We start from the raw sequence: 15,856 nt of genomic DNA, 5'->3' as shown, positions 1-15,856 counted from the left end.
AGTAAAAGTTCTTAACTTCTCATTCTGGCTGTTGTTTCTTACTTTACTGCAGCAGACATGGCTTTATATTAGTAGTTCCTAGTGAGGATTCTAGCCATTAGTTAAATCTGAAAACATGGGTTCATTTTACTTGTTGTGAAAGAATTAGTTACTGACTGGCTGCTTGTCTCAGCAGGAAGTATGATAAACCTTAATTGCTAAATGAGATATACATGTGTAAAAGATTTTTAAATTAATGCTATACTTTATTAAATTATAAAAACTTGAGGGGAATTTTAATGTTTGTTCTCGGAATACTATATGAAGATTTTCTAGTACTGTATTAAATTTTTGCTATTTTATATTTTTACTGTTTTATTATTGCTACTGTTATTTTTCTGTTATTGTGTTTATCCAGATTTATTGGGTTTTTCCTCCTATGTGATTTGATTCTTGGTTAATACTTGCTATATTCGGGCACCTGAGTGGCTCAGTCGTTAAGCGTCTGCCTTCAGCTCAGGTCATGATCCCAGGGTCCTGGGATCGAGTCCCACATCGGGCCCCCTCCTCGGGGGGAAGCCTGCTTCTCCCTCTCCTACTCCCACTGCTTGTGTTCCTGCTCTCACTGTCTCTGTCTCTGTCAAATAAATAAATAAAATCTTAAAAAAAAAAAAAATACTTGCTATATTCTTGAGTATAATAAGTTCATTACTTTCAGGAGTCAACATTTAATATATATCATTAATATATATGTATAAGTAATATATATGTAATTATATAATATTTTATAGTAATTACATATTATATTGTTATACATTATATTATTATACTTCCATTATTTATAATATATTAACTATCAAGAGCATGCCATCTATATTCTTTGGGTCTCAGATTCCTGACTTGTAAAACTAGAAGCTAATCTGTATGATCTCTAAAGTTCCTTCTAGCACTGAACTTCTAGGGAATATTGTTTTAGGTGAAAGAAAATTGAAAGTTACAAAGTGCTTTACAAATGTTAAGATGAATGATCTGTTTGAAATGAATTCACTTCACAAAAAGTCATTCTTTGGCTAATGTGTAGAATTTATCAAATCTCTTAGGCAAAAGTTTCCTGTCTTTAAAATAACCTTGTTATAAATATCATAGGACTTTTTATACATGCTGTAGTATTGAAAATCGGTGGTGACATAAGGCCAGTTATCGTAGGCCTTCTTAAGGCAATTAGAATTAGATGATATGACACCAATGAAGTTCCCATAGTTAACTATATTTTCTCTCTCCATTTGGCAGTTTATTGAGATGAAAAATGGAAATGTGATCATGTGGGCATTTTAGCAACACCAGTCATTCCTGATACATATTATTTTAAGTATTTTGTTTTTGAGTTTCACTTTGTTCTTTCTTAAAATAACAAGTAGGGACAAAATTGAGGAAGATCTTGAAAGAAAAGCTATCGTTCAACAATGGCCACTGCTTTTTCAATGCCATGTGCTTTGTTTTCTGATTTAGAAGCACATGCTAATTTAATTGAGGGGCCTTGTTTCTAATGTGTATGTGTACCTCTGTGTTTGTGTGTGTATAAATTACAAGAAAGCCTGTGTTTTTAGATCTCTTCATTTTTCTTCCTCTGGCTTTTACATAATTTTATTCATATTTTCGAACATGTGCAAATAATTTTTGGTCCCTTTCTCATGGAGTTACTGCATTGTTCTGTGTAATAAGTGTTCCTGGTAGAAGAGATTTGAATAGAAAATAATTGTTTTACTGTTTCTTTTCATTGTTTGTATTAGGAGAGCGTTATGTACCTGGAGTGGGAAATGTGACCAAAGAAGAGGTCACAATGAGAGAAATTATTCACTTGCTTTGTATTGAACCCATGCCACATAGTGCCATTGCCAAAAATTTACCTGAGAATGTAAGTCCAATACGGTTTTTTACTCCATTCACCTTAAGATGGGATTTTTTTTTTTCTTTTTTGTTAATTGGAAACTACTTTGAAGTTTGAGGAAAATCTATTTGGCAAATTTTCCAGATATAAACTTTAATTCTGGACTGCGGGGCATTAGGAAACATTTAAGAAACATTATAGCTATTTGGAAAACATCTTAGAACAAGAAACTCCCTGACTTTTTGTTTACCTTAAAATAAAATTTCTCCAGAGAAAAAGGGAGCTCCCTGAAATACTATTTGGGTAGTGTGTTAGCCTGGATCTTCCAAGAAGCAGATGTCAAGCCAAAACATACAAGAATTTATGAGGAATGATGCCTATGAGAGAAAATGGTGAGGGAGTTTGGAAAAGCTGGGGGAGCCATGAGACTGCCAGGCGAGGCTGATTTCAGGTGAAGGAAGGAAGAAAGGTTAGATAGAAGCATTCTAGACCACTGGGTAATCTACTCTAGGCTTGATGTCTTCCCCTGTATCCCAGAGTGAGCCTGCGTTAGTATCTCTGCTGCCTCTAACTGAGGCCTGCAGGGTGCTGTCTCAGGGCCACCGCAGGTGATACTTATGTTTTTGTATATACTGATTATCGAAGTAATAGTCCTAAAGATTATGAGTCTCATATTTTTTCTCCTGAGAGTTAATTATGAATTAGAACAATGATTCTTAAAAGAGAATTAGACTTATCTACTATCAAGGTGTTCTAGAGAAGTAGAATAGAGAGAGATAAGCTTGGACTATTGGTCATTTTTCCCAAAAAATATTTGTATCTTTTTCCAGTTTCATTGTTAACTGATTCTCAAGCTAACCATTTGGCATAACACCTTCATAATTTCTGCATATCTATCTACCATTTATTTATTTATTTGACAGAGAGAGACACAGCGAGAGAGGGAACACAAGCAGGGGGAGTGGGAGAGGGAGAAGCAGGCTTCCCACAGAGCAGGGAACCTGACATGGGGCTTGATCCCAGGACCCTGGGATCATGACCTGAGCCGAAGACAGACACCTAACGCCTGAGCCACCCAGGCGCCCCAAGATTTAACTTACTTTTTTAAAGATTTATTTATTTGAGAGAAAGCCATGAGCACAAGAGTGGGGGGAGGGGCAGATGGAGAGAATCCTCAAGCAGACTCCCCACTGAGTGCAGAGCCCAATGTGGGGCCCAATCTCATGACTTATGAGATCATGACCTGAGCTGAAATCAAGAGTCAGATGCTCAACTGATTGAGCTACCCAGGCGCCCCTAACTTATATTTTTTCTTAGCATCTTTCTAGGCAGTACTATCAGTGAAATAGTAGGTTTAGATTCTGGATTTTTTTTTCCTAATTCATATTAAAATAAGTGAGTATTCAAAATTTTTAAAATATGTAACTGTGTGCAACCTAAAATAATTTCACATACCACTAGTGATACACATACCGTACTTTGCAAAAGAAATCTTTAGGGCATATCCTAACTTCATTGCTTACCCCAAGTGCATTATTTTTAAAGGAGGTTAAATATCATAATTTTTGCAAAACTATAGGAATCTGTGAGCTTGCTTTAGTATCTTGACTATGTTCTTATCCTGATTTGAAGTGATTACATAAAAAAATAATATTTCTTGATTAAGGAAAAGTTCCAGCCAGTCAGAAAATTATTATAATGCAGAAGCCAGAATACATTTGGGCATCTACATGTGTTTTGCTGTAGATCCCATTTATTTTATAACCTTAGTTTTAGGTGTTGGTACAGCATGGATATGTGTTTAAATGATGTGGATGATGAACATATTACATAAAGGAAAGCTCTTTTTCTTTGAACTGTTGGGCAGGTATGTGTGTGTTTGTGTGTGTGTATCTATATGTATACATATATGAGGGCAAACTTAGATAAAATTTCTTCCATAAGTAGTTTATTTATAGATTTTATTTCTGTTTAGAAATTGATTCCTCAAAACAAAGCTAATTGGTTTCAGACCTAATTTTTTTATATTGGAAGTTGATTTTTTTTATTGCTTACAAAGTACTTCAAGAATGCTGTTGAAATGTATTTCAGTTCACAGTAAGAGAAGGAAAAGTCGTAACATGAAGGTAAAATGACAAAAATATTGTTTCAACAGGAAAATAATGAAACTGGCTTAGAGAATGTCATTAACAAAGTGGCCACATTTAAGTAAGTACTTAATATTTATGCTTATTCTGAGAGATAGACCAGTCTTTGTTCTTGTACTTTGGATACTTTGTAGAAGCTCTGAAGTCCTTGCCTGAGCTCCCAAGAACAAGAATGGAGTACAGATTAGAAAGAGTGAAAGTGAGAGGCACACAATAAGCACTTAGTATGTGTTTGTTGAAGAAATGAGTATCTTTAACCAGGTGTATGAGAAATATTTATGATATTAAATGACATAGATAGTAAGTACAGTTGACCCTTCAACACGGGTTTGAATAGCATGGGTCCACTTATACATCGAGTTTTTACAGTACAGTACTGGAGGGTATTTTCTCTTCCTTATGATTTTCTTAATAACATTTTCTTTCCTCCAGCTTTATTGTACGAATATGGTGTATAGTACATTTAACATACAAAATACATTTATTAATCAACTGTTTAGGTTATTAGTAAGGTTCCTGGTCAGTAGTAGGCTATTGATAGTTAAGTTTTTGATTGATAAAAGAAATAGAAGATGAACAAACAAATGGAAAGATATTCCATGCTCATGGATTGGAAGAATTAATATTATTAAAATGTGCAAATTATTCAAAGCAATCTGTAGATTCAGTGCAATCCCTATCAAAATACCAACAGCATTTTTCACAAAACTAGAACAAATAATACTAACATTTGTATGAAACCACAAAAACCCAGATAGCCAAAGAAATCTTAAGAAAGAAGAACAAAACTGGAGGTGTTACAATTCCAGATTTCAAGACATACTACAGAGCTATAGTAATCAAAATTGTATGGTCAGATTGGTTAAAATAAAAAACACAAGAAACAGCAAGTGTTAATGAGGATGTGGAGAAAAAGGAACCTTCTCATACTGTTGGGTGGGAATGCAAACTGGGGCAGCCACTCTGGAGAACAGTTTGGAGGTTCCTCAAGAAGTTAAAAGTAGAACTACCCTACGATCCAGTAATCGCATTACTGGGTATTTACCCAAAAAGTAGAGAAACACTAATTCAAAGGAACACATGCACCCCTTTGTTTATTGCAGCATTATTTACAATAGCCAAATTATGGAAGCAGCCCAAGTGTCCATCGATAGATGGACAAAGAAGAGGTGGTATATATTATACAATGAAACATTATTCAGCCATAAAAAAGAATGAAATCATGCTGTTTGCAGCAACATAGCTGGAGCTGCAGAGTATAATGCTAAGCAAAATAAGTCAATCAGAGAAAGACAGATACCATATGATCTCACTCATATGTGGAATTTAAGAAACAAAACAAATGAACAAAGGGGAAAAAAAGAGAGAGAAACCAAGAAACAGATTCTTGAAAATAGAGAACAAACTGGTGGTTGCCAGAGGGGAGATTGGTGGGGGGATGGGTGAAATAGATGATGGGGAGATGAAGGAGTGCACTTGTGATGAGCACTAGGTGTTGTATGGAATTGTTGAATCACTATATTTTATACCTGAAACTAATATAACACTGTTAACTGTACTGGAATTAAACTAATAGTAATAAAAACTGGTATGCTACTGGCACAAAAACAGGCACATAGATCAGTGGAATAGAAAAGAGAGCCCAGAAGTAAACCCATAATTATATGGTTAATTAAGCTATGGCGAAGAAGGCAAGAATATGCAATGGGGAAAACACAGTCTCCTCATAAATGGCACCAGGAAAAAAAATTGGACAACTCCATGTAAAAGAATGAAACTGGACCACCTATTAACACCATACACAAAAATAAACCCAGCATGGATTAAAAACTTAATGTGAGACCTAAAGCCATAAAAATCCTAGAAGAGAACACAGGCAGTAATTTCTCTGACATTGGCCGTAGCAGCATTTTTCTAAATGTCTCCTGACAAGTGAAACAAAAGCAAAAATAAACTATTGGGACTACATTAAAATAAAAAGCTTTTGCACAGTGAAGGAAACCGTCAACAAAACAAAAAGGCAACATACTGAATGGGAGATTTTATAATTCTTTGATTCTTTGAGATACATGAAATGGAAATAAGATTTTAAGTGGATTAATTCTTAAAATTCAAAAAATTCCTACTGGTAGTGAATTTCTACTTTCTATAGTATTATGGTCATAAATTAGTGGTTTTAAATAACTTTTAAAATAAGATATAGCTTTTTTATGGTTTAATAATACTCAGTAACCTTTTTCACTTAAAAATTCAAAAGAAACCAAAAGCTGTTTAGTGTGCTGAACAAATACGAAGTATTCCTTTTGGCTTTGATGCTTTTCCTTATAGTGCTGTATGAAGGATTCAACACTGTTTTTTTCTTTTTTTTTTTTTTTTAAGATTTATTTATTTATTAGAGCGTGCGTGGGGGTGGGGAGGGGCAGAGGGAGGCAGAGAATCTCAAGCAGACTCCCCGCTGAGCACAAGCCCAGCAAGGGGCTCCATCTCATGAGCCTGAGATAGTGACCTGAGCTGAAATTAAGAGTTGGACGCTTAATTGAGCCACCCAGGTGCCCCAACACTGTATTTTCATCTCCGATTTGATATCTCACTACTGTTTTAGAAAGCCTTAGCAAATTAAGTAGGGCATCAATCAAATGAGGTCTGTATAATATAAAATAAGTTTCCTCAGCTTTATTTAAATTTCTTAATTATGAAACACAACTTGGCTGTTATAAGGACTTTGAGCTTGCAGTGTAGGTTTTTAGTTTTACTGTTGGAATGAAATTAGTCATTTCAGTTTAAGCAAGCTAATTGATAAATGATTGTATTTCTTCTAGATTTTGACAGTTTGATTAATTTTTAGGTTCTTATTTTCAGTATTTTATACTACAAGAACACCACAGTTCATCTCTGTATTTTCTGTTCAGGAAACCAGGTGTGTCCGGCCATGGAGTTTATGAACTGAAAGATGAATCATTGAAAGACTTCAATATGTACTTTTATCATTATTCCAAAACACAGCATAGCAAGGTAGGAAAGATATGCTTTTCAGTAAATAAGCCTAAAATGCTTTATGGTTTCTAACTCCACAGAAAATTTCCTGGTTTTTATGTAGTTTCATACTGGTTCTCACTAATAGGGCCATTATCTCACCCAAGAAATTAAAATTGAATCAGTAATGTTATCTAGTGTACAGGCAGTATTTAAATTTTTCTGATTTACCAGAAATATCCTTTATCACTGTCTCATGGGGAGGAGGATTCAGTCAAGAATCTTGCACTTCATTTGGTGTCATGTTTCTGTAATCTCTTTTAATTTAGGGTAGTCTTTTTGCCTGTTTAGTCTCTCATAATATTGCCATTTCTGTAGAGTATGGACTACTGATCTTTTAGAATATCCTGCATTCTGAATGTGCCTGATTATATTCTCATGGTTAGATTCAAGTTAAACTTTTTGGGGCAAGAATATTATATAGGTAATATATTGTATCACATCAGTAGGCACATAATGTCTATTTGTCCCATTAAGGGTAATGTTAAGTTTGATCACTTAGGGTGATGTCTGGACTTGTCCTTATAAATGTGATTGAATAATTTCCAGCCCATAGTACGATGCCCTGAATATATAATAGGCACTAAATGAGTATTGTTGACTGAAAGAATGGGGAGTAAAATCTTGAGGAGGGATGTTACTCATCTGGTTTGCAGTTGCTTTTCCTAGGACAGTCATTTCATTTCTGGCACAAGGTAACATTTTGAATACATACTTAGTATGTATTTTGGTAGGCTCCTGGATCTTTCCTGCCTGCTTCAAACTATTCCATTTGTTTCATGCTTGCCAAGCCGTATATTTAAAGTTACTCTTTTTTTCTTTTTTAATACAAAGGCGGAACATATGCAGAAAAAAAGGAGAAAACAAGAAAACAAAGATGAAGGTAAAAAGTGAGATTCCGAATTGACTCATTTTTTTAAGATTTTATTTTTTTATTTTGAGGGAGAGTGAGCAGGGGGAGGGGCAGAGGGGGAAGGAGAGAGGCAAGCAGACTCTGCTCTGAGTGCACAGCCTGATGCACGGCTCGATCTCACAACCCTGAGATCATAACCTGAGCTAAAATCAAGAGTCAGACGCTTAACCAGCTGAACCCCCCCAGGCGCCCCTGAATTGACTCATTTTGACTATTTTCTATGGTTTTTGTATCAGCAAAGCGTATAGTGTTTTTCGTTTTTGTTTTTGTTGTTTTTTAAGAGTGGGCAACTAATGGAAGTGCAAAGAACCCTTTAATTCTTGCCCTCACATTAAGTTATGGCTTACATCAATCGGGACAGAATTTTTAAATTTATAGCAATTAGAGTCTATTTTGAGTGATTAATATAGTGACTTATATTTCCCTTGACATTGATGTGTTCACTGCTCTAAAGGTAACAAAAATCATGTGTTGTTGCGTGTAATATGATTTTGACATATGCAATTTAGCATGTAGGATAACCTAAATAAAAATATACTTGTTTGTCTCTTTTGCTATCCATCTTCCACTCATTACAGCATTACCACCACCACCACCTCCTGAATTCTGCCCTGCTTTCAGCAAAGTGGTTAACCTTCTCAATTGTGATATCATGATGTACATTCTCAGGATCATATTTGAGCGGGCAATTGACACAGATTCTAACTTGTGGACTGAAGGAATGCTTCAGATGGTATGTATACTTGAAATATTTTTTCTACTTCCAATACTGTCTCTACATCGTAGGGTTTGTGAGGAGCCAGGGAAAAGAAGATCTTTGGTCTAACTTTGTAACTTCAGTCAGAACCACACTAGAGCACCTGAGACCTGGGGGTCATTAAAAATAGTTTAGATGTGGCATAGACTTTCTTAGTCATACATTCTCATGTTTTTAGTATCCTTACTCTTGAGAACCATTTATACTGGAAAAATAAAATAAAATAAAAAGCCTGCCCTGCTAATAATAAATCGGTATATCCTTATTGCATTATAATTTTCTACATTTCTTATTTTACTTGTATTATGAGCAAGTAGTGATTTGAAGACAGACTTGAATCTTGGGTTACCCCACTCCTATTTAGGAGCAAAGAATAATTTCTCCATTTTACTGGTAAGTGGGTATAAGTATAATTATTTCATAGAGTTTTTATGAGAATTAGCTCATTAAGTAGAAGCAGCTATTTTTTCTTGATATTGTTATAGATAAATTACTTAGTAGTGTCATCTTTGGTAGCTGTAACTGGGTATTTAACTTAATTTAAAATTTAATTAATTTAATTTAATTAATTTTCTTTCTTCCTTGGCTGTTATTGGTCTGGAGGTTCTAAATACTGGTCATACTGTAATGTGTATCTCAATTTTTGTTATAACAATGGTAAATACATGAGTAAAAAATTTCAGGCCATGGAGATATATTTGAAATCAAAGGTTAAAATTTCTCTCCCTACCCCCTAGTGTCCTACCTAGGAGATAAGCACTGTTAAAGGTGTGTATCTTCTGGAAATCATTCCATTTTAGCACATATAGGCCTATTTCATTCTTGATAGATGATTGCTCCATTGTGTGGATATGTATAGTTCGCTTAACCAGTCTTATTAATAGACATTTAGGTTATTTTTAGGTCTCCGTGTAATAACACTGAAATGAACATCCTTGTACAAATATCTTTGCATACTTGAGTGTGTTGTCATACTGATTCTTAATACTAGGTCTGTACCTTTACATTTTTGATAAATATTGTCAAATTGGCCTTCAAAATGTTACACCAGTTTACTTTGACATAACCAGTGTGGTGGAAAGTGCCTGTTTCCCTGCACCTCAGCCAGCTCTGTATTTTACTAAACTCTAAAAATTTTGCCACTCTAATAGGTGAAAAACAGGATGGTCTTGTTTCAGTTCACATTTCTTCAATTTTAAGTGAGGTTGAACATTTTTCATATGTGTATTTATCATTTCTCTTTCTGTGAACTGCTTGTTTATAACCTTTGCCCCTTTTTTACCTATCAGATTGCTTATTTTTACCTTCATTTAAAATATATTTACCTCTGGAAGCACAGTTTTATAGATCTTTTCATATTCCTCTTTCAGGCATTTCATATTCTGGCATTGGGTTTACTAGAAGAAAAGCAGCAGCTTCAAAAAGCTCCTGAAGAAGAAGTGACATTTGATTTTTACCATAAGGCTTCAAGTATGTTTTAGTATTAATTTTCAGCATAGCTTTAGCTAATTACGAATTTGTAAGTGAAAGTTTAGCTCTTACAGAGTGTTAATCTACCACTCCTTAAAGTATAGACAGTTCTGAAATTAATACTTTTCCTAGCATCTTTAGTTTTTAACTGATGTTTTCAACAATAAAAATATATTTTCAATCCCCTACTACAATCTTTCTCACTGCTTAACTCCCCCCTTTTTTTTGATTGTAGACGTCCAAGTGAATGATAGTGAGTTTGTCTTGCACTGTTTTCTTTCTGGCAGAACAGGATAGGTTTAGATTAGATTTTTACTAAGATGTATTTAGATTTATTTATTACATTAAGACAGTTTCATCAAAGCACATTCCAGGGACATTGATTATGAAACCAATAGGAGAAAAGCATCTCATATTCTGTTTACAGACTGTATTTTTTAGGTCCTTGAAGACATCCTAAACCTATTCAGTTTATGGATATAAAAAGCCCCCACTTTCATATTTTTGGGAGCTTTGGTTCTCATTAACTACTTTTACTAGACAGTGAGCCAAGTGGAGGAAAGGCGGGAGACAGATCATTAAAGGTAGCTTTTATTTAGCAGCCCCAGTGGAAAATGTATTAAGAGTTTTTAAATAATTCAAGTTTTTCAAGTTGTTGAATTTAGTACTGAGTACTTCATGTCATTGCAGATTCTTCCATTGAAAAATTAATGTAGTTAAGGGAGTGATTTTGAACTTTGGTTAGCAATGTGAATAACATAACACTATAGATTATAATTATAAAGGTTTTTATTTATGATTTGTAACTTTTGTGTTTTAAAAAAGGATTGGGAAGTTCAGCCATGAATGCTCAGAATATACAAATGCTTTTGGAAAAACTCAAAGGAATTCCCCAGTTAGAAGGCCAGAAGGACATGATAACATGGATACTCCAGGTGAACCTGATAAATAAACTGTATCATATCTTGGTTTAAATATTGAAGAATCCTCTGCCTGTAATGTTAAACCACTATTCTCCAATTATAAAGTCATTTACTACTGATTTCATGGTCACTCACATATTTTCATGTTTTAGTGGAGGTTTTTTTTTTAATAAATTAAGATTTATTTATTTGTGTCATTATTCAGTCAGCATCTGTTGAATGCCTATTATAGTGCCATGGTCATTTCTAGACTCAACAACACAGATAAGGTGCTTGCTATCATGGAGAATACACTAGTTGAGGTACAGTCAATGAACAAGAAAAGGATAATTCAGTAGATGAATAGAGGGTAACTTCAGATGGGTAGTCAGAAAGGCCTCTTTTGGGGTGCCTGGGTGGCGTAGTCAGTTAAGCATCCAATTCTTGGTTTTGGCTCAGGTCACGATCTCAGGGTTTTGAGATCAAGCCCCGTGTTGGGCCTTGCACTCAGGGCGGAGTCTGCTTGAGAGTCTCTGTCCCTCTCCCTCTGCCCTTCCTGCTTGTTCGCATTCTCTCTCTCTCTCAAGTAAATAAATAAATCTTTAAAAAAAAAAAAAAAAGTCCTCATTTAGGAGGTGACATTGAAACTGAATGACATGGAGCCAGACTTATAAAAATCTGTAAGAGTATTCCACAAAAAGGAGACCACACTGCAAAAGCTCTAAGGTGGCCAGAAAGAAGGCCAGTATGACTGAAGCACAATGAGGGAGGGAGAGAAGGTAGGAAACAAGGTCAGAGGGGCAGCCAAGAGCCAGATCATATAGGACCTGACAGGTGAGGGTAAAGTGATGGATGTTATTTTTGAGGACAGTGGGAAACCATTAAAGGATTTGAGTGACATAATCTGGTCTCTACTTCTGTAAGATCACTGTGGCTCCTATAGTGTAAGTGGATTATAGGGGACAAGAGTAAAAGCAGGGAAACTATTACAATACTGTTGCAGAGGGGCGCCTGGGTGGCTCAGTCGGTTAAGCGTCTACCTTCGGCTCAGGTTGTGATCTCAGGGTCCTGGGACCGAGCCCCATGTCAGGCTTCCTGCTCTGCAGGGAGTCTGCCTCTCCCTTTACCCTTCCCCCCTGCTTGTGCTCTCTCTCCCTATCTCTCTCTCAAATAAAGAAATAAAATCTTAAAAAAAAAGAAAGAAAAGAAAGAAAACTCTTGCAGAAATCCTGTTGAGAAATGAGTGTGACCAAGGCTCAGGTGCAGATGGCAAGAAGCTGAACTGATTCAGATGTAATTTGGTGGCAGAATATATAGGATTTGTTGATAGATAATGGTGGAAAGGATGAGGGAGATCACAGAGTCAAAAATGACTTGGATTTGAAGCTTGAACTGTTGGGTAGATGCCACTGCCTTTGGGGAGGAGTGAATAAGGGGTAGTAAGAGAAGCCAGGAATATTACCTTAATGGGAAACCCTCCACATGGAAACATGAAGCCAAGACTATGGAGCTTCCCCTCACTGTATTTATTAAAAAATTCTGATGTGATCAGCTAGATACTGTTTTGATAACTAGAATATGGAGTGGTTATTTTCCATATTTACATCAATTGGAGATCTTTGTATTGATCTGTACTTCAAGACGTCAGCTTTTTTCTTACCTAGAGATGCTCCTTAAACATGCTTGATATAAGATAATGATGTTATTATTAAGGTTTCTCTTGGAGTAGAATTCACAAGTATTTGGTATTTGTGTTAAATTTGCCAATATAATAATTTTAAAAATATAAACCAAAACAGAAACAAGGTAGATAAGTATTCAACTCTTATTAAGAAAATAAATTGAGGGGGCACCTGTGTGGCTCAGTCAGCTAAGCTTCTGTCTTTGGCTCAGGTCATGATCCTGGGGTACTGGAATTGAGCCCCAAATTGGGCTTCTTGCTCAGCGGGGAGTCTGCTTCTCCCTCTCCCTCTGTCCCTCCCCCTCGCTCATGTACACTTGTGCTGTCTCTCAAATAAATGAAATCTTAAAAAAAAAAAAAAAGAAATCAGGGGCACCTGGGTGTCTCAGTCAGTTAACCATCCAACTCTTGATCTCAGCTCAGGTCTTGATCTCAGGGATTTGAGTTCAAGCCCCACGTTGGTCTCTACAGTGGGCATGGAGCCTACTTAAAAGAAGGAAAGAAAAGAAAAAAAATAAATTGAACTGCATTTAGTTCAACATTTATATCTTATAGATACAGTGTTATATATTGGAGATCTGTTTCCAAAAATTTATTTTCTTTTAGAATACCAAAGTTCATTGTCAAAATAGACAAAAAGTACAAGTATCAGCTCATACACTTACTAGGTATTTTCCCCAAATGTTTAATATAAAGTTGTGTTGTAAGTTCCTTGTGGGAGGTTTTTACACATGAGAATGTGACTCCTTCAAAATAAAAATGAGTTTTGTGGATGTACCATCCTATTGCTAAAACTTTGATTTTTGTTAAAAAGAATGAGACTGATCTATATAAGCTATTGTGGAAATATCTCCGCAGATAAATGTTTAAGTGAAAAAGATAGGAAACAGTGTAAATGGTAGGGTTGCTTTTGATGAGAATATATGTAAATATAGAAAAATATATATTCTGATAATTTTTTTTCTGCAAAAAAATGGTAATTGTTTTTTGGGTTTTTTTTAAGAGAAAGCAGGGGAGGGGCAAAGGAGAGGGAGAGAGAGAATCTTAAGTAGGCTCCACACCCATAGTGGAGCCCGAAGCAGGGCTCAGTCTCATGACCCTCAGATCATGACCTGGGCCAAAGTCAAGAGTTAGATGCTTAACTGACTGAGCCACCAGGTGCCCCCTAATAATCTTTAATTTAGTTAATTTTGGGGAGAGCAACTGGCTTCAGGAAGAGAGGGTTTCACTTTCCATTTTGTATTTTTGTCTTTATATGTCTTTGTACTAAAAATGTTATTTTAAATTAAAAAAAATTTTTCCCCTGGCAAAAGTAGAGGTACTCTCATACCTGCAGATGGAATCAGCTGATTTTACTGCCTGCAACCTCCTCCTTAGCTGTATTGCTCATCAACTAGGGGAGGTGTTTGTCAGAGTCGGGAGTTACTTTTTATATACTTAAACTAATTATATAACTATTTACATGTGTAACTATTTGTGTGTGTGTATATATGTCAAGTTTAAGTCAAAGATATTTGGTGACATGATGACAAAATCAAATTACTGAATTTTTCTGTGTCTGGTCAGTCTAACCAAATCTTTTAACATTTCATCTGTTTCTCACAGATGTTTGACACAGTGAAGCGATTAAGAGAAAAATCTTGTTTAATTGTAGCAACTACATCAGGATCAGAATCTATTAAGAATGATGAGGTAATAACATAATAATGGTGATGTTCTTCTCTGGCTTTGAACTTTACTGGTGTAAGAGAGCTGCTGCTTTTTTGTTAGAAGGAACCTGTTTGTTGTAAAGTTTGAGATGTCCATCTTCTTTTGTTCGTTGTGTTTCTATATCACAGGGATTAGTGGTATTTGACGTATAGTTATCCAGTATAACATATGTATTTTATAAAAGCAGAGGAAATTGATGTACAGTGGAGCTCTGTTGGAAATACCATAGTTTATTAATTTTTGAAATATTTTAATATCTGAAATTGGGATATTATATCCTATAATGACTTCTTATAATTTAATCAGCAGCATTCTTTTCTTAGTGGAACATAAGATAATGCTACATCTTAGATTCAATGAAATGCGGTAATATTTAGGTTATGAATTTCTATAATATAATGAATCAGGTTTTGATTATTCTAATCTTAAAATTATTAGAATACCATTGTGATTTTTTTTTACTGTGATTTTTAACTAACCCTCCTAAAAGAAAAACACTGGACTTAAGTTAGATATAAACAAAAAGACACCATACATCTCAGTAATATGTTTAAGTTCTCAGTCTTAGCAGTGCATCTAGTCGTAACTGTTAGATATCATCAAATTGGGTAAAATTGATTAAATGTCAGTGATTAAATGATTGACATATGATTTAAAATTTTTTTCTTTCAACTTTATTTCTTAACCTACCTGCATTGAGTATAAAATGCAATTTATTAGATATTTAAGGTACCTGGGGCTTTTACATTGAATTATTAAAATAACCAAAAGAGCAGTTAGTTGTATGATATGATGGAGCCTGTATGCTCATTTTGAGACATTAGATTGAGTCTAAGCTTAAGCGGTAATCAAAGTTTATCAGACTCTTACTCTAGGAAATTTTGCCTGACTGAACAGTATATGTAAATTTCAACAATGGATCTTACCTAATTTTTGTGGCTTCTTAATACCCAGATTACTCATGATAAAGAAAAAGCAGAACGGAAAAGAAAAGCTGAAGCTGCTAGACTGCACCGCCAGAAGATCATGGCTCAGATGTCTGCCTTACAGAAAAACTTTATTGAAACTCACAAACTCATGTATGACAGCACCTCGGAAATGTCTGGGAAAGAAGACTCCATTATGGAGGAAGAGAGGTAAAACCAAGCAAAACTAGAAATTAGCAACTCAGTTTTTTGGAGGGAAAATGACATATTCATTTTAAATAAAATTTTTCCAAAATACGTTTCATAGTAAGAGAAATTACATTTATTTTTAAACTACAAAAGGCACAGTGAAAGCTCTTAAGGTACTAATTGAATGTAAGTTTATGTTCATAAGCAGTCCAAGTGCACAATAGTTTGTTGAGAGGCTTTATGCATAAAAAGATACAAAAT

General features: G+C 35.0%; 1 protein-coding gene across 1 annotated transcript in view; it reads left to right on the top strand.

Annotated features, from left to right (window-relative positions):
- UBR1 (ubiquitin protein ligase E3 component n-recognin 1) overlaps window positions 1-15,856 on the top strand; it is a 150,696-nt gene that overhangs the window by 72,636 nt on the left and 62,204 nt on the right. The window contains exons 21-29 of the mRNA XM_021695652.2: window positions 1,770-1,894; window positions 4,023-4,075; window positions 6,924-7,026; window positions 7,882-7,930; window positions 8,539-8,693; window positions 10,088-10,187; window positions 11,013-11,122; window positions 14,376-14,462; window positions 15,435-15,616. Of these exons, the coding sequence (XP_021551327.2) occupies window positions 1,770-1,894; window positions 4,023-4,075; window positions 6,924-7,026; window positions 7,882-7,930; window positions 8,539-8,693; window positions 10,088-10,187; window positions 11,013-11,122; window positions 14,376-14,462; window positions 15,435-15,616 (964 nt within the window). The remainder of the gene's footprint in view (window positions 1-1,769; window positions 1,895-4,022; window positions 4,076-6,923; window positions 7,027-7,881; window positions 7,931-8,538; window positions 8,694-10,087; window positions 10,188-11,012; window positions 11,123-14,375; window positions 14,463-15,434; window positions 15,617-15,856) is intronic.

Source organism: Neomonachus schauinslandi, chromosome 9, assembly GCF_002201575.2.
Source record: "Neomonachus schauinslandi chromosome 9, ASM220157v2, whole genome shotgun sequence".
In the NCBI taxonomy this organism is placed as follows: Eukaryota; Metazoa; Chordata; class Mammalia; order Carnivora; family Phocidae; genus Neomonachus; species Neomonachus schauinslandi.
This window is presented reverse-complemented; position numbering and strand designations above follow the sequence as displayed.